We start from the raw sequence: 23,510 nt of genomic DNA, 5'->3' as shown, positions 1-23,510 counted from the left end.
TTTTTAAAAATTAACTGCAGTGAAGATAACCATGGAATTAAAGAAATGATCTGAGCCTCTCATCATGCTAAACTATAATCTCCTCAATAAACCAATGTTGTCCCCATACCCCCAAACTGCCATAAAGTTACAGTTCAACAATGCAATCCTTTGCATTATCTACAGAGCAGTAAGTATGATTGAGTTAAATTGGATTACTTCCAGGTAAATTATGTATGGAATGGCAGCCTAAGTCTATCCTAAATCAGGGAGGGGAGCCCGCAAACCTCCAGATGCTGCTGGACTACATCCCCATCATCCCTTGATCATTGGCCATGCTGGCTGGGGCTAACATGAGTTGGAAGTCCAACAACATCTGTACAGCCACAGGTTCCCTACCCATTCTCTAAAGCACCACATTATTACTTGGAACTCAATGTTGGTTTGTTACTTAGGCTGGCAATACTCCTGCCTCCATTAAACATTGATTTACTTCAGCATACACTCTTATACTGCAAGATTTAGGAGCTGAAACAGAGGTTACTTTTCAACTGAACAATAGATAATAGATAGATATTTTGACTACTATCTCTGGTTCACACATGTCCATCAAACAACGTCTGGAACATTAGGAGATTATTGCAGTAGTGAATAAACCATCATGGACAGAATTTCACTGTCACCATTAATAATTTATAAAATGCCTAAATTTTACTTCATGTATTTATTTTTTAAAAAATAAAGTTCATGAGTTTAGACTTGCGTTCTAAAAAGGCACAACACCAAAGGAAAAGATAGGAAGGGAAAAAGAAAACAAGAAAACTCAGGTATTAGTTCTTAAGTGAACTAAGCTTTTATAATGACCGGTTTGAATGAAAACAGTACATATAACCTAATGCCAATTATTGATAATCTTTTCAATTTCAATTTTATATTTTTGTAGCATAATTTTATAAACAGAAAAGACACTTCAAGGCCTAGGTTTCACCATCACCAAACAAACCCATTTGCTATTACTACAAGTGTAATAGTAATCACTTTTCAAATGGTTATATACAAAGTACATGCATAAGATCGCATAAAGGCAGACTTTTATAAAGGAAGGCAAGTTTGAATGAAATGTATCTGTTGAAATCATTTCTGCCTCAGGAATATTAAATCAGGTGAGGAATTATCTACCTTATTCAAAAGATAACATATAATCCATTTTATCAAATTCTGATTTCAAACACATTAACAATTTCCAGAAGCCTAACAGAAAATTAGGGGTGGGGGGTGGGATAAGACCCTTCTGTTAATGGATGTTTATGAAAGTCATGACATGGCCAAACCATTCCTCTCATTCTTGTTTTGACTGCAAGATAAATTGAGTGGCAGCTGGGATCATTCTCTGGAGCTTCTGCTTATTTAGTTGCCTGATTAATGGCGAGTGCTCTACTTAGTTTAATTTATTCCATCCAAGCCTTTATGTTCCCTTCAGCGTCCAAAGTAAAGTTTATGTCCAGGTGCACCTGCAAAATAAAATGGCTCCATATTGAAAACAACTGCAGTTTAACTTCAGACTGAGTCCCCATGGAGTTCATTGCACAGAGACATGGACGATCAAACTGATAATGGTTTAAAAGCTCAGATTAAAGGTTGCTTGATGATGGCTGCCAACCTTGGCTCTGCCTTAGCAGACAGCCCTGAGGAATGTGTTCCATACTCTTTTTAATGATAAAACAGCCCTTTTCCTTTGAACAAGAATTATACAGGCTGCATGGACATTTCTAGAGGGTCCCTTCCTGCAGCTGTCCTGAAGACTTCTGCTAGTGCTATAGCTTCACTATGTATTTCCTATGTACAGTATTTATTTACAATCTACTTTTCTTCCAAGAAGCTCAAGGCAACACACAACAACACTGTGAGGTTAGTTAGATAAAAAAAAAAAAAGAAGAAGCAGCAGCAACTGGGTCATCCAATGACCTTGATGGCAGAGTGTGATTTGAACCAGGGTCTCCCCAGTTCTGCCCTGGCAAATCAGATCACTACATCACACAGGTTTTCAGTGCGTACTAGCCATCTGAAGTCCCATGGACTGCAAGAAGATCAAACCTATCCATTCTTAAGGAAATCAGCCCTGAGTGCTCACTGGAAGGACAGATCCTGAAGCTGAAGCTCCAATACTTTGGCCACCTCATGAGAAGAGAAGACTCCCTGGAAAAAACCCTGATGTTGGGAAAGATGGAGGGCACAAGGAGAAGGGGACGACAGAGGACGAGATGGTTGGACAATGTTCTCAAAGCTACCAGCATGAGTTTGACCAAACTGCAGGAGGCAGTGGAAGACAGAAGTGCCCGACGTGCTCTGGTCCATGGGGTCACGAAGAGTCGGACACGACTAAACGACTAAACAACAACAGCCATCTGAAGAGATGCTTGTATCATCACCACAAAAGGAAATGGGGTTGTGATGCTAGCAAAAAAAATGTTAATTTTAATAAGTTCTTTAATAAGTTCAAATGGTGAAAGAACAACTTTTTAGAAAAACAACACAAAGCTTTCAAAATGCTGCTGATAGTTGCACTTCTTCCTGCACCTTCCCACACATCCCTGATATTGTTTATCAGTGAACCAGAATGTTCTTTATAGTCAGCATATGGGGGCAACAGAGTTTGCTGACAGTGCTTATCAATAAGTCATTCTTATTCTCCCTCATACAGTGGTTTCCAAACTCGTTGCTTGCTGTCTCACCTTAAGATGAGAAGACACTGTTACACATACTTTAATCTGTGTAGCTGTGTAGCTGTATTGGAGAAGGGATGCAGGGACTGCATTCCCTTCTAAGTAATTTGTGAGGGCCACATGCATGTGGTGAACATGGCTAGAGGCAAAAGTAGATGGAGAAGAAATATAAGTTTAGCCTTCTGCAGTATCATAGTTTCTTAACGTCCTCTGGTCCATGGGGTCACAAAGAGTCGGACACGACTAAACAACTAAACAACAACAACAAAACCCACACAACCCTCTCTATAATTCGTCCTGATAAGGAAGTGCTATTATCAGACAGAATTCAAGAATACAATCCAACTTCAGGATATGAAGTTTGGGCCACCGAGGGTTTTGGCCTGGGGAGATTTCAGAGGACCAGATACAGAGCCCTGGAGGACTGCATTTCACCTGCATTTCCCCACTACTGGTCTAATACATCTGGTCTAATACATCCTTTTGGTACAGAGCAGACCTGGAATCAGATGGGGAGTTCAAAACTCAACAGGTCTCATCACAAAGTATGCACTGACTTCATTTCTTCAACCCAGGGGACACCATCTTAGCATGCCTTGCTGTTCTGTCTCCACCACCCACAGCAAAATCAGACTCTGGACTCATGACCTCTGGACAAATGTACTTCTACCATCCACTTGTATATTTGAGTTAGTTCTGGTCTCTGGCAATTTAGCAATCTTCAACAGAAAATGGCACCAGCACCCTTGGGCAGCTGTCAGGGTCCCAGGAGCTTCGCAACACCATCCTGGAAATGAATGAGGAGCCAACATAATTAACTCAGGCTGAAATCATGCCCCCCACATGGAAAAGAAAACAAGTTGAGGTCCCTCAAAAATCAGGGCTTTGTGTGTGTGTGTGTGTGTGTGTGTGTGAGTGAGTGAGAGAGAGAGAGAGAGAGAGAGAAAGAATTTGCACCTTCCCCCCATTCTCGATTGTACTGGAAAATGGCTCCCATTATTGCTTTTCTATTTGCTTTTCTATCTTTTCAGGCTGTATCTGTCCTATTTCATTGCCAAACACTTTTTCTGTGTTTATAATAGATGACACAAGTGCCTTGTGGAACTGCATGACAATGAAAGCATTCTTTTGGCAGCTTTGCTTTTTGAAATAAGATTGAATCACAATTGTTAAATAGGATCTGATAGTGTTTGATACTGAGCCTATAAATTCATGTCAAACAGAATCTGAGTCATCAATCAAATCTTTTGGCCAAGTTGAAAAACAATTTTGTTTTGGCCCATTCAGCTTTTTCTGTCCCTGAAATCCCTTGGAAAATTCAGGTGGGTTGGTAAAACTGAAGGATAAAGAATTTAAAGTCCTAGAGAAGATAGTCATATTTTCCTCAGTGTGAAGATCCATCATTAGGACAAGACCCATCAGCAGACATAATATGAAAGGATGGTTCCTAAGTGTATCTTTTGCTGCTAATTAGTTTCTCATTTTCTTCCTTTTTTTCCTTCTTATTTACTACTTATTTTTCCCCCTTCACATCTATTATCAAACATATCACAAATTTGCAATAAAGAAAACCATTTTTAATTAACAATATCCTATTTTAATAAATATGCTGAATATTATGACTATATATCTAACAATAAACAACTCAACCTTAATCTCATAATCCATTTCATGCCACTAGTTACAATTTAGATTAATTAAATCATTTGAGAACTCCTCTACTTATCTGTATCCATATTATGTCTTTCCTTCATGAATGCTCTAAAAAGTGCCATAATGAGGTGTACTCTTACTTTCCGTCAAATAGGCATGTTCTGTCCATTTAAGACACATCTGTCATCTTTCAAACTCTCCCAATCCAGTACTACTACTCTGTTTACTTCTTTGATTCAGCATCTTGTTAGGAACAAGTGCACAGCTGGACTTGCAACCGCAGTTGTGCAGGGCATGGCTTCTTCCAAGGCCCTGACTCCAGCAGAGTGAGCAGAAAGGAGGATGGTCAGCTACAGGTAGCAACAAGTGCATGTGTACATGTGGAAAACCACCAGGTGCAGAACCACACTAAAAGGGAAGCTTTTAATGTTTGATGTATTACAGTATTTTAATATTTTTTGGGAAGCCGCCCAACTATTATTATTATTATTATTATTATTATTATTATTATTACCCCACCCATATTCCTAAACTGACTGGATGCTGGTGCTGGTGGTTCAGCATCTCAGCTGGGAGGAGGAAGTAGAGCTGTGATTCCTGCATGCAGGGGGTTGGACTAGATGATCCTTGGATCCCTTCCAACTCTTCAATTCTATGATTCTATTTGTGCATGAAACCTACATTCCCAGTGCAACATTATGGTCGCATAGCCACGATTCAAACAAAGATGTGAGTCAATGTTTGAGTATGGACCTACATTTGCTGTCCAATTCTGCCATCTCCTCAGCCCTGTCCTCTACCTCTGCTGTCCCCTCCGAGCTTGATGAAATGACAATAGAGAGCTCAACAGGTCTCACAGACTGATGTCCCTCAGTCGTCCAGCTCCACCTCCTCTTCAGCCCCCAAAGAGGGAACATCTCCAGCTGCTTCTGGAGATGGAGAGGGTTGAGCTCTACCCTCAATCAATGGGTACCATTCTGGTGGCACTGTGTGATATGAAAGTACAGTCATCACAACAATAATGTGGGTGCTTGCCTCTGAAGTTCCTTCTCTCCCTCGCTCTGCATAGACAGTTGCCGTGCAATGCACTGATCAGTTGGGCAAGCAAGCCAAAGTGCCCTTCTCTGCACAGAATTGAAATGTTCCCAATTCTGCAGAAAAGTATAACTGGGAAGATATATTTCCTGTTCCACCACCTCTACACAGGTCAACCAGGGTGCTGACGAGGACCCAGAGGAAAATTCCCACGAGAGACAACAGGAATCCATCTGATTTCACACCCTCCTGGGGCCAACCATTTTACTAAATTCTGCTCCCCTGCAGAGAGCAGAGGCCATCACTAGCTTAATCCTATCTAGATAGTGATCTGTCCATGACTTGGGCACTATACTGGGATGCTTCACCTGTGCATCACCTGTCCAGGAAAGAAAGCAAATTGAGATCATGAACTGCCACAAATGGTTCCCACCTAGCCCCAAGCATAGACCCTGATCACAACAGCACATTCCCATTCCTCAAACACACACACAATTCTGGATCTCCAGCTAATCTTATCCAAGCAGAGACAAAGGGCTGCTTAACCCAATCTTCCTCAGTATGAACAGCAGCAGAAGTTCGGCAAGAGTTCTGTATGCCACAAAAGTCCCCCTGCTCCTATACAACCCCGTTGTTCATTCCTGTGCCAGCCAGCAACCTAGCAAGTGGGAATGAGCAACTGACACACCCAAGACGTATCTAATTTTATGCCAAATTAGTCAGTGAGAGAGATGCTGCTGGCCCTCCAGCAATTGGTAGAATATGCCTAACGGCACAATCCCATGGACATCTCTATTCAGAAGCAAGTTCTCCTGAGTTCACTGGAGCTTGTTTCCCATAAGAAGGTGTGCGTGGCTGCGCTGATTACTCTGTGGGAACACAGGATCTGAGGGGGAGGAGTTACAGCTGAGAGGGAGCCCAGCTGAGGGAGGATTTGGCAACCAGCAGCAGTCAAACGTAGCTCAGTACAGATCTTGGGAGCCTGCAAACAGGGGCCTCCAGCTATTGGTAGAATATGGCTAATGGCACAATCCCATGCACATGTGTACTCAGTAGCAAGTTCTCCCGAGTTCACTGGAGCTTGTTTCCAGTAAGAAGGTGTGTGTGGCTGATTACTCTGTGGGAACACAGGATCTGAGGGGGAGGAGTTACATCTGAGAGGTGAGTAAGCAACCAGCAGCAGTCAAACTTAGCTCAGTGCAGATCCTGGGAGCTTGCAAAAGGGGGGGTTTAGGCCTCCCCCTTAATCTCCCCTGCTAGAGTTCTGTCTCTTGGTGAGCATAGGACCAGAGGCATGGAAGGTGAGGGAGCTGCTACAGTGACCTGTAACAGCTGTGCCATGTTTGTCATTCTGCCAGAGAACAAGCAACAGTACACTTTGTAGCAAGTGCAAGCTGGCTGTCTTGCTGCAAGAGAAGGTGCAGTAACTTGAGGCCCACCTAGGCCCACCTCAAGCAGCAGGACAGCATGCAGAGTTACTTGATAGAGCTGAGTTGACTGAGACGGAGCGCCAAGATAGAAGGGGTGGCCCCAGCATGGAGAAAGATTGCCCATTGCAAGAGTCTAACCCCTGGAGGAATGTAGGGTGGTTAGACCAGAGCAGACAATACATATATATTGCCCAGTCCTATTTTCTGGTTTAAAAATGCCTGAGTTGGGTACGGAGTTGAGTCTGGCCCACTGCTTTCTCTTTGCCAACTATAGCAACCCCACTCACAATTTCACATGTTAAAGGAAATGTCTGTTTAGTTTGTCCTAAGCCTATATGGTCTAACTTGCCCATTTTCAAAGTTAGCCTTCACAATGCGCTTGAGTCATTGGAGGCCACTAGCAGAGACTTCCCCCAAACAGCTCAGTGATCGGGCAGGAATCCAATGAATAAGCTATCCTGGACCCTTGCAAATCAACACAAAACCCTGTATACATGCACATATTGTGCAGACACAAACTGTTCAGCTGCAACCCATCTCAGGTTACCAGTAATCATTCACACAGAAAGTGAGACATATCTGGGGTGGGTGTAACATGTGTTGCTATCTTACGATGAGACTCACCTACTTGGAAGCAACTCCTTTGCAGGTATTTCACCATCTGTAAATCAGGTGTTGACAAGTGGTGCGGGAAGGGGGGGAGCAAGGAAAGAAAGGGGGCTGGGTTTTGTCTGTCTTGTCTTGTTTTGTTTGTTTGCAGGGATTCCTAGAACCTGGGCCCTGAAAACCATCAGGTCACACAGGAAAGAGTACATCTAAGAAAACGCGGGCAGCAGGTACCCCGCCAGCTCCTAACAGCCGCCTCGGGCATCGCCTGACAGACGCCTATTAAGGGTTAGGGCGGAGGAAAGTGGCTCCCTCGTCAAAGGAGGCGCTCGGTCCCGCGACTCTTCCTCCAAAGCGTCCCGTCTGCTCCACCTTCTCCGCGGAGGAGGAAACCACCCCGTCGTCGTGTGAGAGAAAACCGCTCAGCTGCTGCGGTCCCTCAGGCCGGCCTGCGGCTCTCCTCGCGCCTCTTTCTGCCCGGTTTGGCGCAGCACGCGGCCCCCCTCGCCCGGCGGCCATGTGACCACGCACACCGGCGCACACGCCGCCCGCTCTCGATGGGCGGCGCCGAAGCCCTTCCCTGGTTCTCGGCTCTGGGGCTGCTGCTGCTGCGCCTGGCCGTCGTTCCCGCCCCGGCTGAGCCGGTGGCGTCAGGTGAGTCCCGGCACAAGGGAAGGCGCAGCGCGCTTTGAGCTCCCTCGCCTGTTTCTGCCATTCTCTTCGCGCTCTTTCAAGGCTTCGTCTGCAGTCTCGGCGAAGGTTGCGAGGTCAGCTGGCAGAATAATAACCAGGGCGAGGAAAGTGTAGCTTTCTTTTTCTTAAGAATCCTGTCCTGTGGGCTCTTTGTGGTCCGATGTTCTGGACTGTGCTATGTGCTGTTGCCTGGGGGTAGTTTGATTCTGGCCTCGCTTCTGGAAGCTGCTTAAATGCCGCTGTTCCAGTTTGGAGCGGATAAACAAGAGTGCTTCTGAGCACATGCGGAGTATCTTCGTCACCGCACGGATTACAAGTGCTGTGCAAGCCTTCAAAGCACAGGAGAGTCCTGATGGGACAGAGAGCTCTGAGAGGAATATCTTCTCTTCGGTTCCCTGCCCCCTTCTATTCCTCAAGGTTTCCTACATTCATGGAAACCAACTCTTAGAGGTGGAGATCCCTTCTGCCCCACAGTAAAATATTTGAGGGAGCGCCCCCCCCCCAGTTGATGGGCATTGCCCTTCAAATGGTATGTGTGCACTGCATCTTGTAGTTGATTATGGGGGGGGGGGCTTACCTGTCTCTCCCACCCCCAGAATTTTATTCAAGTTGGCACCCTTGCCCAGATTGCTTGATATACAAAAACAAGTACTGCCTGTTCTTTTAAAGTTAACAGGTTATTTTTATGCATGCCTACTTAGAAGTAAGTCCCACTGAATTAACTAGATCTTAAGTGTCAGGGGTCCCTTTAATTTTACCCTCTGAAGTGTAAGTCTATGGGTTTGCAACTGGAATAGGTTTAAGTCCCAAGTATGCATGCCAAAGGCACAAATGCAGTAAAGTTTCTGTAGTTATTTGGAGTTGTAAAACTATTGTTTTTAGTGTGTGTGTGTGTGTGTGTTTTGAATCCTCTCTCCTTACTGAATACTCTTTGGCACTCCCACTGTCCTCTCTTGAAACCTCTCTTAAAATCTGTAAGAAATGCATCTGGCACCTTAATAGAAAATGCTGGGAAATATGGTTCCTGTGTTACTACACAGCACAGTGTGTCTCAGTGAGATGGAAATTATACATCATCTTTGCTGCTTTGGCTGCTAAGAGTCTAAATATTCATATTTTGCTATTCATATTGCAGTACAATGCATGCCTATTTTGTCGAAAGTCAGATTTTGAGGAAGCAGGGTCCATGGTCTGGTCAGGTTTCTGTTTTACACAGAAAAGTAGGAGAGTGAGAGTGAGAGCTTTTCCATCCCTGAGCAAGAGATAGCATCACTTTTGCAGCAAGAAATCATATGTAGAGGTGGTGATGTCCTTTTAAGTTGAGTACAAATAGTAGCAACTGGCGTGTTGAGGCAGCTCATATGAATGAATTTACTTTATTACGGTCACAGACCAGCATAAGCGGCAGCTCATATAATCCACACTTTTTTTGTTCAGTAGATGCGAAGGATACTGAGGACACAAATGCCATCTATACCAAAGGAGGGGAAAGTCTGATCTCCACTAAAGGAGCAGGTTACCTGGCCTTTGTTAAATGGACGCAGGTGGTGCTTTGGTCTAAACCACTGAGCTTCTTGGGCTTGCTGATCGGAAGGTTGGTGGTTGAATCTGTGCGACGGAGTGAGCTCCCATTGCTCTGTCCCAGTTTGAAAGCATGCCAGTGCAAGTAGATAAATAAGTACCACTGTGGCCGGAAGGTAAATGGCATTTCCGTGCATTCTGGTTTCCATCATGGTGTCCCATTGTGCCAGAAGTGGTTTAGTCATGCTAGCCACATGACACGGAAAGCTGTCTGTGGACAAATGCCGGCTCCCTTAGTGCGAAAGCGAGATGAACACTGCAACCCCATAGTTGCCTTTGACTGGACTTAACTGTCTAGGGGTCCTTCACCTTTTACCTTACGTTTGTGAAGAGAGACCATCATTGCATATGAAGTGTGGGTGCTATGCTTCTTTCCTGAGCAAAGTGATAGCAAGAGTCATTACATCACAATGCCAGGGACACATAGATTAGTTTACATGCTACAACTAACAGCAGTCTAACATGGTCATAAAACTGTTTTATGCAGTTTTGGTTGCAATCAGAATCCTGAATTGCCATCAGCCAGAATCCTTGGCAGCTGCCTCTGCAGACAGGGAAAACCGGCCAGCGTTTAAAACTTGTTGGCCTGTCCATCCAGATGATCAGCTTTTCAAAATGCACATTGACAAATGGTGGCATCCTTATTGTCCACACATGTTAACTTGTTTGTTTTTCCCAACAGCATTGCGTTGTACTTTGCCCAGCCCTAGGAATGTTCATTTTGTCTCCAGAAACCTGAAGAATGTCTTACACTGGTTGCCGCCAGAAGGGATTCCTGAGGACAAATTAATTTATAGTGTGAAGTATTTAGTGTATGTTTTGCTGTTGATTTTTCTGTACTACCAATACTAGTTTGTGGGCTTGTTTTTTTAAATGGTGCTTTAAATGTGCAACATGCTTCATCGTGCTTTCTTTTGCAGCAGTAACCTCAAGGTTGAAGTTGAAGCTGGCGTAGCTTCATTCAGTAGACCGGCTCCTTTAAAATATAAACAGATCTTGGATTCTGGCAAGACAGTGATCAACAGGAGTCCCTAGCATCTCTGTCTGTCTCCCCCACATGCCCTCTCCTTGCTAGCACCTAAAAGGGAAAAATCACGAGTGGTTCTTGATATTACATGAATTATCGAATGTAAGCATAGCAGTAAGAGGCATGGGATACATTGCACATTTTCAGTATGATAATCCAAAATTAATCACTGGACATTGTAGGGAAACACCCAAGCAACTTTGGTCTGATATGTATGAGAAATTGAATCATAGATTCATAGAGTTGGAAGGGACAACAAGGGTCATCCAGTCCAACCCCCTGCAATGCAGGAATCTTTCACCCAACATGGTGCTCAAACACACGACCCTGAGATTAAGAGCCTCGTGCTCTACCAGCTGAGCTGCCTTACTTTGATTGTTAAACATTTTAACTTGCATTGATTAAATTATATATATTTTGTTTCAATTCTTGCAAGCCACTGCAACGGCACTGCTTGAAAGTGCCTTATAAATTGAATGAATAGTTCATACTGTCATAATCACTTCAGCACATAGTTAAACTACAGAATTCACTCCCACAAGAAGTAGCAATGGCCACAAACTCAGGTGGATGTTTTTAAAGATTAGACAAATTGCTATAGGATAAGGCTACCAATTGTTAGTAGCCATGATCATAGAATGAGTACTGACCTTTTCTCTTTCTATTGACTATTTAAAATTCAGATATGGCACAGCTAGATGGATTAAGGATGCAGAATGCAGAAATATCAGTCAGACCTGGTGTGACCTCTCACGTGGAACAAGTGACCATAAGGAGCTATATCATGCCAGAGTAAAAGCTTTTCTGAATGGAAGTTGTTCCAGCTGGACAGAATCTCCTCGGTTTAATCCATTAACAGACAGTAAGGAAACACCTAAGGAATGCTATGTGTTCATAATAGTATTGAAAGTTTCCAGAGGGCAGATTACCAGTCAGAACTCATGTTGTGCAACAGACTCCACTAAAATGCTTGCGATAAAATTTGATGTGATGGTTGCTTAAGCAGGCACTAGTTTAAACATGGCTTGAAAACTGCATTTATTATTCTTTCTATATAGCAAAGTGATTAGGGCTTTGATCACAGAGATCCTGTGTCAACACTGGAATTGAATCACAGCTTTGTCATTTGCATAAACAGCCTGTTCGCCCAACTTCTTTGAGGTTCACACTGGACTTAGCATTAATTGCATAAAAGCAGGGGCAAACTAGGCTTTATTTAATCCAGCTCAAAGACCCAATTTGGCACCCTCCTCACACGCATTTGCGTATGTACACACACACACACACACAGAGAGAGAGGGGGGGGCTGGGAGCCTCAGTGGTGCCCCTCTGGAGACTTCACCTGGGGCAAAAAACTTGGCTAGTCCCTGCCCCACCCACCCCCAGCTATGGCACTGCATGAAAGCAACTAGCACACACATCTTTATTATGTGAGTGGTGTAAAGTCTGGCGGGTGGGAGTTTAACTCTTTCTCTTCCATTATACTCCCAACAAAAATCACTTAGCCAAAGCTGTTATTTGCATTTCAGGGGAGCTGTCTTGCTCATGCTTTTTAGCTTACATTGGAGTTGGACTGATTGGCGGCTTTTAATATTATTGGGTGGAATGTGTTTCTAAAGCACAATTTGTATTGTGACTGTATTTTGGATTTTTCATGTTTGTAAACTAGCTTAAGGCTTTTGCCTTTAAAGGCAGCCTAAAAGTATTTTGTTTTTATTTATTTATTTAAAAAAGTTCAAGGGAGTTAATAAGAGTTTGTAATTCACCACGGCTCACCCTGCTATTATGAAAAGTGTGATAGCCTGTTGGGCTGTTGATTCTGGGTGCCATGAAAGGGCAATAAATTAAACAATTTATCGTAAGGTTGAAGGGGAGAGAGGTGCTTATGGAGTTTTCTGCCTCAGTTGCTAAAATAACTTCACCAGCTTTTGAGTGTTACAAATCAAGGCTTGGGCAGGGATGGTGGAGCAGGGAGGGGCCCCATTCGCTGCTCTGCAACCACACATCAAAACAAAAGACTGATGAGGGAATATTATCACAGTTGGCTATAGTTGTTTTCTTGTCACTATGCACACTCTAATATATACTTGCTTTTCTTTTCCAGCTAAAATTGATCCACCCGCATTTGCCTTGTCTTCTGCTGAAAAATCTATTTCAGTCATTGTGGCTGCACCTAAGACATGGAGCAGAAACTCCAGAAATGAGCCTAATTATCTGCATGAAATATATCCCATCCTACAATATAACGTATCTGTATTCAACACTAAAAAAAAGACACAGGTAAAACTTGATTAGAAAGGGCTATTAAGCAATTTAAATCAGTTCTGGATTAATTGGAGATGGTCATGTTATTAGGATGTTGAGAAGGGGCAGTTGTCTGCTTTGCAGATATGTATGTGGATGGATGATGAAGACGAAGGATAGTTCTTGGGAGCGCAGCATAATGGGGAGTGTGAGCAATGAGGGTGAAAATAACATGGTGCTTAGTCATGTGAATGACTTCCCCCTGATAATGATGACAGAAAAGCACTACACACGCAAGACAGTTGTGGGAGGTTGCAAATCTGGAGCAGAAGATTATATGTGGGGAAGGGATATTTAATGCTTTCCCTGCGGGCCGGAGTCTTGCCCTCTGCCTTTAAAACCTTCCCCTCACCCAAACTGCTTTTTGTCCCAACAAGAGGAAGAGCCAGGAACTAGCTGTGGCAAAGAAAGAAATGCCAACCTGGGAACCCAGGGCTTGGTGCCATGTCCAAGCAAGTGTCTGTGATCTCATCTCAGTTACCTGAACTATGTGATGACTGTGGTGGCTGGGAAGAAAGTGAAGATGTGGGGTGAAAGAAAGCCAGAAGTAGAGACCAAAACTGAAAGCTAAGAAAGGAGAGAGATCCTGTTCTTTGGCTGTCATCTCTATCCTGATGGCACTGTGTTTTTTAGCTAGCTCACTTAATCTCAAAATATAGGCCTGCTTTCTCCTTATATGTAGGATTAAGGCAGGGGTTGGCAACCTAAGGCCCATGGGCCACAAACAGCCCATGGACCCCCATCGCCTGCTTGGGGACCCCTGCCGCCCGCTCAGTTGGCTCCCATGCGCCGTGCTAAACCGGCATGGAGCAGAGCGGGGACCGCCTTCCGTGATGCTGGCTGGCTTCCCATTGTCTGCAGGAAGCTCCTGCAGCCAATGGGAAGCTGCGCACACCTCCTCTGCACCGGAAGGAGCTCCAGAAAAAAGCGTTTGCACATGTGTATGCGCATGTGCAGTCCAGCCCACCACGGCGTCTGCGGGACCATGAACTGGCCCAAGCCACAAAACTTTGCCGACCCCTGGATTAAGGTATAACAATTTGAACGGAGATACACATTTTTCTCCACTCTCTGGTGGTTGGTTCATAGATGAAACCATAGGTAGAATGTTCCTGTGTTTCTGTGATTCTCCAATATATTGTTGTATAGTTAAGTTCTGAAGTGTGACAATGCCTTCTTTTCCCCTAGTGGATGTTCTGTATTAAAAGCAACAGACTTGATGTCTTCCATTTAGAGTCGAATACAGTGTACTGTGTCACAGTGCAGGTATATATTACTCCACTCCTGTTCAGTGGACTCTCCAAAGATTGCATTGCTACGTTGAAAGGTAAGCAAAGAACTATAAAACACATCTCCAATACAGGATGCAAATTTGTTGCTTTAATATCAAATAGTTCTAAAAATAGATAAAAGTAGTTGAGAAATCCTTTTTTTTGTACAAGTCATGACAAGATCCTCTTGGCTTTACAAAGGTATATAACCTTGTTTCTTAGTGAAGCTTCTTTCTAAATAACAGTCAGCTGAGGACAAACCATATCTCCAGGCAACCCTAATTGCTGGATCTGTACCTTAACAATAGGCTAAGAGCTATTACCTTCTCCCTTGAAATTCTAATAGATCATTAAAGAGTCCATGGATCTATAGAGACACTCAGCCACTCAAATGAGGCAAAGGATCATCCAAACCTGTCCAACTGGTGAACCACAGTGAATGATCACCTAGATTAGTGCAAAACAAGTGCTGGAACTGCAGGAGTGGGCCTGATGTGAGCAAAGGGGGGGGGGATCACTGCTCAGAAGCATAGATCATGCCCAGGTAGCAACTGCTGCCACCCCCATTGCAAGAATTTCCAAAGGAACAATACTGTATCATTCTCATTGAGCATTCTTTTACAAGAAAGCTATAGGACTACCACAGGCCATCAAACCACTTCAAGTAGAGGCAATGTGTGTGGGATTCCTTTTTAAGAAAAACCATCCATAGCCGTCTCTATAATGTAAGACACAAAAAAGTCATGGAATATCCCTCTCCCCCACATGCACAGTGGATAAATGAGCCTGCAAAAGTATGAAAGGGAGGATATTTGACCAGTTTTTTCCCAAAACCCCAGAAAGCCACTGCTTAGTAAGCCTTGACAATACTGAGCTGGATGAGCCACTTGTCTGATTTGGTATAAGGCAGCTTCCTTTGTTCATATATGTTCCAGGTTTATAGAGTTTTCCTTGGTTTATAAAATTACTCTTTTCAGTGTCAGAAGGCATGGAAGCACCTCTGCCATCTTTCTCTTTCTTATATGATGATAAGGGGGAAACCTGCAGGCAATATCCTCATCCAGCCCCAACCCACCCCCAAAAAACTGCTAAGGCAGAGATCTTGCAGTGTTCTGTCCAATTACTGCAAAGGCGCCAGGAGGTTACATAATGGCTTGCTTTGAACTGTGTCACCCTGACTAGCTTGTCCTTTAGCTTTTGCTTTTCCCACCCTGATTTACAATGACTCTCCAATGTTCTGTCACCATCACCACATTTCTGGCTATTGGCCTGCTTAGGGGAAGCATCTTTGAGCTGTGTTCATTTCCCCATCCATTCCCTCTCAACCTGTAAATTACCCGCAATAGCCTAGTGCTCCATCCTCCAAAAAATTACTGGTCTCCACTTTCCACTCTTCAGTGAAGGAAAATCAAAAGTTATATATTGCCTGCTGCACCCATTTCAGGTTAGAGTTGCAGAAATAGGCCCTCTTTTTACTGCTTGCCATTTTCAGCACTGCCGTATTAAGTGGCTGCCTTTGGTTCCATTCGATTCTGAAGAGCCTAATTTTGAATCTTTTATTAGAAACCAGCAAGTCAGCCCTTTTTAGTCCCTGTTAGCAATCTGTGTATCCCTAATAATTGGGGGAAATTAGGCAAAGAAGAATCTGCTGGCAAGGACCTCAATAACTTGCTAGGGAAGAACAGCCTAAATATAGAGTTTAAAAGAACCTAGCCCAGCTGCTCTACGAGTAAAAAGTTACAGAGTACATGTATTTTACCGCATACATACGACTTTTGAAAGGGATAATATTTCCCAAACTGTATTATAAGTGAACAAATTGGGAGAAAGAATGGTGTCAAAGTGCTTTTATTGAAGCTACAGGCAACATTTCTTCCTTTCTGGCTGGCTTTCATAATGTTCACTGTTGTTCAAAAATCTTACAATAATTTATAATACTAAAATTGTTGAAATCTCAACCACTTGTGAAATACTGTTGAGTTGTGGCATGTATTTTTTAATGTTTTGTATTAATAATTGATATCGTTTTTATTATTGTCTGCTTTATTAATGGAGCCTATTTAGACTTCCATATCCAATTACCAGTAATAAATGCTGATGACTGCTGGATATTTGGAAAAATGAACAGCATCTAATGCACATATTTCTCCACAGATTCGGCTTTCAAGGAGACTGCGACAATCTTACTCGGATATATTTTGCCTGTCCTTCTAACAGTCCTTATTATTTTGGTGTCATGCTGTTGTGTATATAGGTACATTCATATCACAAAGCAAAAGTACCCTACAAACTTGGTAAGTGTTCTTTATTATCCCTGTAGTATGCAATGTATCACATGGTTAAGGCCGAGTCCAAACGCTTAAAAACTCCCCATGTGAAAATATTTATTAATTAATATTAATCAACCAAAGGCCTGGTTGAAGAGGAACATTTTCGCCTGGGGCTCGGTTACTTGGATTGGGGTCGAGAAACTGGGGCAAAGAGTTGGAACCCACCTGCCCCCATCTTCATGCCCCTAGTCCATATTGGGGGCGGGGGCTGCAAGTGCTTTTTCCAAAAGCCCAAGACGTTCCCCATGTTATTGCTACATCATATTTAGTATGGAGCCATATTAATTAGTCTGGGTTCTTTTCCAAGACATAGAAGAAAAGGCAAATGCTGGCTACCCCCAATTGGTTGTGGCTCTCAGACATAGGGCTGCTGAGAGCCTTTTTAAGTGGAGATGACAGAGCCTAAACTAGTACTTTGTATAAGCAAGGTAAGAGCTATGCTACTAAGCTGTGGCCCTTCCCCCATGACACTCTTGATCTCAGGGTTGTGGGTTTGAGCCCCACATTGGGCAAAAGATTCCTGCATCATAGCGGGTAGGACTAGATGACCCTTGGTGTACCTTCCAACTCTACAATTCTATTATATTATTATTCACCCACCCACCCAATGTGTGTGTGTGCTGCATTTTCTTATTTCACCTAATAGGCCAATGTTTAGTAGTCTTCCACAAACTTGCTGATAAGCATCAAACAGAAAATTATTCTGAAGAATCTTTGCCTTAAGCAAGGACTAAAATATTCTCGGGCAAAAAGTACTGAGAAGCCAGCAGCAAGGCTATATTTGCACATAAAGATGCATTAAAAAAGAAATCAATGACCACAAATTATGAATGGATGAATTAATTGCTGAGAAAAATAAGAAATGTAGAAATGTAGAAGCACTGAACTGGATCTACATTGTCCCCAGCTATTCAAGCCCTTGGAATTTGCAACACATTTATCCAGCAAACTACCTGGCTTAAGTGTCTGCCATTTAAAATGCACTACAATCTTCTTTACTTAAACATTTTTCCAACTTGCAGCCAAGCATAGGAACCAGTCCATTCAATTAAAAATCTACAAATGTAATTCCTTGCTTTTTGTCTACAAAAGAGGATAAAAGTAATGGGCCCTGACAATTGTTTTCCTATTAATTGTTTTCCTTGTTGAACATAATTGGAAAACTACTGCCACTATTTGTACATTATATTAGAAGGATGGTCCTGTGGGGAAGGGCTGCAACTTGGTGGCAAAGGATCCCAAATTTGATCCCTGTTATCTCCAGGTAGCGATGGGAAAGGCTACCATCTGAAAACCTGGAGAGCAACTACTTGTCAGTATAAACAATACTGAGCTGATGGCACCAGTGGTCTGTCTCAGCAAAAGGCAGTTTCCTAACATTCCTAGCTATTGTTTGTGCAGCAAAATAATAATATAGATCAGTTATTTTGGGGGGGGGGGTGACACAGGGGTACGCATACCCCTAAACATTTTGTGAATCTAAGTTTGGCCTCATTGAGGGGCAGTATTTCAATATGAGTAGGAAAATGAGAGTACCCCTAAACATTTTTTTTTAGAAAGAAAGCACTGATATAGTCTTGACTTGTTCCAGAAATTGGTCGAAAGGAAAGGAAAGGCAGTGTATGCAATACTCCCCAATCTGCATAATAGTTGTGATGTGAAAGCACATAAATTTTATACATAGACCTAATCCAGCTAACATTATTCAGGACTAAATTCAAGTAAAAGCAGTGAGACTTTGAGAGCAATCCAATGCACACACCCTTATGCCATGCTGAAGGGAGGACATAATATTAGTTGGAAGTGCCCTTCCACCCAGCTCTCCTGGCAGAGCCATTCACCACTGTTCTCCCCTTGCCACCTACCAAACAGTTGCCAGCATCAGGCCCAGAAATAGAGTGTTCCAAGTGCAGAGAGGCAGTGGGGCTGAACTAGGCCAGAATTCATTGATTCTGAGCTTGTCTGGATGGGAAGTATTGAGACGAGTTCAACTTGAAATGCTAATGTATAGACAAATGTAGAAGACTGTCCAAGGGATAATCAGATCTCTACAACCCGCATGCACATTAACACAGTCGTGTGTGTACAGCCTTAGTAAGTAATTAACTTTAGCTGGGTTGGGGCTTTAACTTAAAAGTGGAGACTGCAATTAACGGATCTCTCAGTTTTCTTTTTAAAATTATAGCTTGCTTTTTTCCCCTCTCCCCAGGTTTTGAAGTATAGTGACAAATGTGAGAGAGGCAATTTGTTGCCTTCCGAAAAAACTGTGATTAACTTCATTACTATTAATATCGCTGAAGAGCAGAAGACCTCTCTGGAGGACACTCGTTTACTAGGCAGTGCCCACAGCAGAGATGGATGTTGTGATGGAAACAGTGTTGAGGGAAAAGCTTCAGAAGTGCAACTAGCACAACAGGATTCTCAAGACGCTTGCCTAAATGAGGAAGTTATGTTTGAAAATGAGCAAGATGAGAACAAGCTACCCATGATGAAGCTTGTATCTCAAAGGGCTTCAGGTGAGAAGCACGAGGATGAAGTTGTGGTCTATGAATTTGACTTGAGGGCTGAAGATACAACTCTGGTTCAAGAGAAGCTGAGCTTAAAAGCTGGTATTTGCGCACTAGAGGGACTGCTTCACAAACTGCAAAAAGTACCTCCAGATTTAATAACTGATGGAACAGAACAGGCCTACTGTCCCCAGTTTGGTGTGGGAGCTCCAGGTATCCGTTCAGGAGAGCAACCAAGAGAGACCCTTTCGAATAAGATGGGCTCTGGACATAATGGCCTTCAAGTTCCTTCACAAAATTTGGTTACCAGTAAACCAGGCCAAACTTTTTGTCCTCAATGCAGTGTGGTGGCAGATACTTGTTTGGCACATAATCAAAAAGAGACCTTCTTCGATGAGAAAAGAGCTGCACTTGAAAAACCACAAACTTTTGCAAACGTAGTGACGAGAAGTGCAACATCAAAGCATCAAACATGGGCCACCCAGGACCAGGAGGCAGCAAAGAAAGCAAAAGTGGAAGATGAGCAGAGCATAATAATAGATTGGGACCCTCAGACTCGGATACTTAATATACCCTTGTCTAATTTAATAAGTGATGAAATACTTGAGATTGAAAAGTATGAAGATTCTCTGGAGGAGGGACTTCTGTCCAGAGTTTATGAGAGACGCTGCTCTGCTGAGCTGTTAGAGAGAGATGAAGAAAGGTATCTCCTGCACCTTAAAGAACAATGGGGACTGCATATACAAATGCAAACCTAACTTTCTTTCCCATCATGATTTAATTTACTACTAAGTAGAATTATTTTAATTGTTAAGATTAATTGCTTACAGTATGAAGCTGGTGACCATCAAACCATCAATGACTATCAAAGGCCATTGGTTTTAATTATTGGTGAACTCCAACAAAGTAATCTGCTTTTATTCGTTCAGTAGTCTTGCACCAACGCATGTATTTGTTGAGAATTGCATTGATTCAAACAAAAATATCTTTAAACAAAAAACCAACACCATACGATAAGGTCATAGAGTACATGCTTGTCAATTTCAGTACTAACTTTAGATGGAAAACACTTGCTAGACTTTGAAAAGAAATTGATTTTCAGAAAACGAGTCAGCTTTGAGATGATCTGTTTTCCTCAGATATGACATTGTCCTAGGGTAGTGGGGTAGTAGCTAGAGCTGAACCAAGTGATAGTGTCAGTTAGATGTAAATCAGCAAATAAAAATATTGGGGGCAGGCATTGCTTGGCAGAGAGCAACTAACAGCCCCTGGTAGGATTCAACATTGTAATGGATCTGCCTGTGACTACCAGACATGACTGCTATAGGCCATCTCCAGGATCAAAAGCAGCATACTTCTAAATACTAGTTTCAGTGAAACAAATGGAGAGGGTGGCTTGTCCTGTTTGCGGTCTTCCATTGGCATCTGGTTGGCCCCACTGTCTCTGATCCGTTGGTCTGATCTAACAGGATTCTTGTAGCTTGGCTCTCACTCTCCTCTGCTTTTTGGCTACTGCATTCATGCAACACCACACATTGTGACTAGTGTATGCCGGGAATAGCACATATAGGAAACAAAGGGGGAAACCCCATAGGCCCTGTTATGTCTCAAGTATGTGAAAATACACCTCCAGTCTTTGGAAACAGAAGTCTATTAAGCCTTTATAAGAAATGGGAGGTTAGCCGTGATCAGTTAATAGACAGAAAAAGCAGAGAACTTCAGCAAATGAAAATAGTATTTTGTCATTTTTGCCCCATGCCTTTTGCATGCAGTATAGCTCTGAAGCAATTAATTGCGTAAAATATATCACTTTTTCCATTTCTGCATCAACACAGTACGAGTAAATCAATGTTGACACTTTCAACATCCTGGAGGAAGTCACCTCTATTAGCCTAAAGTATTCTGATCACCTTAAAGTAATCAGGCCTGACACTTTCATCCAACCTGAGGAATTGGCAGCAGTCGGAACCTCTCCATAGGAAAGCATAGTTGCATCCAATATTTTGAACAATTTTGAATAATCAATTACATGGACAATTCAAGCTAATAGAAGAATTCACTAGCTTGAGTTTGAGAGTTTGGTTCCAGCATGTTGGTAAATTACATGTAATTGGCTGTGTGAACACAGTCAAATGCAACGTCACACATGTAAGAAGAATGAATGCATATTGTACATGCTGCTGGCTTTTGAAATTATATTGTTGGCATTTAGTGTTAGTGCCATTGCTTTACCTTTTCCTATTTGTGTTTTAAAGATAACAGCTGAACAGGAGCATCTTGTATGAACAAACAGATGTGTCTGAGGCACGTCTGGCAAAGCTACTTAAAACTTCTCCAAGCACTCAAACACTTCTCTACTCAGCTTTCGCAAATGTGAATTGTAAGGTTATGAAGGAAAAATAATGTGGGACATAAGAAAGCCAGCTCATATATACATGTACACCACTTGATTCCTTGTCGCTTGATGGCTCAAGTTAATTCATGAAAAGGTATTTGTGTCTGATGTGACACAGCAGTTCTTATAGTCACTCGTTTCCACAAGTCACCTTTTGGTGCTGTATTCATCAAGTGATGATTATGTGTGTGGTGCCAAGGTTTAGGGAGCTATCTAGAGGCATGAAGGTGAAATTATCTGTTAATATGCAGTATTAAATTCTAGAGATCTGGAGTGGGGAACCTCATACCTAGGGCCAAATGCAGCCCCAGAGGCTTCTCTGGGCCTTCAGACTTTCCCCCGCCAGCCCAGCTCTGCTTTGCACCCTTCTTGAGTGTTTTTGGCTGGCTGGCATGTGCCCATGGATTCTGATAATGCTTCTTGCTGGCCTTAATGGAGGATAGGGTGAGTGTGTTGGTAAAACCTTCAGAGGCAAAGGGGCTACGCCTCTACATCCTACTGGACAAAGGGTGCTTATACTGTAAATCTAAAAACTGAAGAAAGTTACTGCTTCACAGTCTTATAAAGCAGAGACAGGGACAGGATAGACTTCAGTCCTCTCACCATCTACAGCTACCCCTCCCTCCTGCTAGCCTTGCACCTGCTGAGCCTCTTGCCATTAGGCAAGCCTTCTGCTAATTAACCTGTGGTCTTTTAAACTGTTGGGAGTATTGTTTTTATTATTATGGTATGCATTTTTTGTGTTTTTATATTGTCAACCACATCTTTGGATGAAGGTCTGTATAGAAGTTTAATAAATGATGATGATGATGATAATAAGCACCAAGACATTCAAGAAATTTGTGGTAAAAAAGGAAACGTTGTTTTGAAAGTTGTTTACATCCATGGCTAGCTTTGATACCATTTAATTATAACACTTTTCTGATTAGTCATATGAGCATCTGCAAATGCCAACATTATTAAAGGAACACAGGAAAGGGAAGGAGTATTTGATATGGGAGTGTTGGAAAACGATATCTCTTTCAAACACTGTACTTCATCAGCTGCAGATAATGTGCCAAGAATTTTGAGCTGTGTTTCTTGATACACCCATGATTCAAAATTCACATAATTTTTATGCTTCCGGATCCCCAGAGCTTTGTCTATTATGATACAATTCTTAGTAAGTTAGTAGTTTCTTTTTAAACTGCCCTTTTTCTTTTATTATGTTTGTGAGCTGCTTTGGGAGGTCCATATAGGGCGCGCGCGCACACACACACACACACACACACACGTTAAGTACTATATTGGGGGTAAAAAAACCCAACCCTGTCAGCTCAGTTACTTAATGCTTAGCTCATAAGAAATACAGAAGACAGGGCTCAAAGATACAAGTTGAACTGAATCAACTTGACTGTAGTTCTGTGCATTGGATTACTCCCATAAGGTTTGCTGCATTATTCCAAAAGTTCTAACACAATGGTACATCAAGTCTCCAGTCTCCTTGTTCACAGAACCTATGAAAACATTGTAGCTAAAGTTTTATCCAGACCGTAAAAGCATGATCCAAGTGCATTTTATTCTTTACCAAACATTCCAGATGGCACCAACCCAACACCATTTGCACTGCATCTAGTTTTCACGTAGTGGAAGAGAGCATCTTACACAGGTTACAGATTTTTGATAATGGGGAGATGGCACATTTGCTGCTTTATAAGAGGAAGAGAGGTTGCCATGAAATGGTGAGGCATTGGTTGGGACATATAAGCTGCTAGTTATGTTTTGCTTTACATGTCTATATGAACACTTCTGTGCTTTGCTTATTAAGGGGGAAAGGGCCCATCCAGCAAATTTAGGACAGATGTATAATAACTATTTGGCAACAAGAAGTATAATAAGATGTCATTGTATTTTGTACAGGAGAATATATTCACTTGTTCATCATTGGCATCTACAGGCAGTTTCCAGTAGGCCCTTGAGACACTCAGGAAACCGCC

At 42.6% G+C, this 23,510-nt stretch overlaps 1 protein-coding gene and 1 long non-coding RNA gene across 6 annotated transcripts; one reads left to right on the top strand and one right to left on the bottom strand.

Moving 5' to 3' along the window:
- Positions 1–813: 813 nt before the first annotated feature.
- LOC309338305 lies at positions 814–7,567 on the bottom strand. The gene is made up of 2 exons (XR_014154857.1): positions 7,445–7,567; positions 814–1,490 (listed from the first exon to the last, which is right to left on the bottom strand). It is a non-coding gene; the product is annotated as an uncharacterized lncRNA (long non-coding RNA).
- Positions 7,568–7,858: 291 nt separating this feature from the next.
- On the top strand, positions 7,859–19,897 carry LOC309338243 (interleukin-20 receptor subunit alpha-like; the record flags this gene model as incomplete). Of its 5 annotated transcripts, none has more annotated exons than XM_081855326.1 (8): positions 7,859–8,080; positions 9,560–9,634; positions 10,383–10,512; positions 11,411–11,589; positions 12,832–13,007; positions 14,220–14,358; positions 16,457–16,596; positions 18,842–19,897. In XM_081855326.1, exons 1-8 carry the CDS (start codon positions 7,984–7,986, stop codon positions 19,895–19,897), a joined length of 1,992 nt encoding a protein of 663 aa, XP_081711452.1. In that variant the 5' UTR covers positions 7,859–7,983. The 5 variants fall into 5 exon arrangements, with proteins under 5 accessions (XP_081711452.1, XP_081711451.1, XP_081711453.1 ...); XM_081855325.1 differs by having other exon boundaries at positions 9,557–9,634; XM_081855327.1 differs by lacking the exon at positions 9,560–9,634.
- Between the last annotated feature and the right edge of the window lie 3,613 nt (positions 19,898–23,510).

Source organism: Podarcis erhardii (genome assembly GCF_964252035.2).
Source record: "Podarcis erhardii genome assembly, chromosome: 3".
NCBI lineage: Eukaryota > Metazoa > Chordata > Lepidosauria > Squamata > Lacertidae > Podarcis > Podarcis erhardii.
The sequence above is the reverse complement of the archived record's forward strand: the minus strand, read 5'-3'. Positions and strand labels throughout refer to the sequence as shown.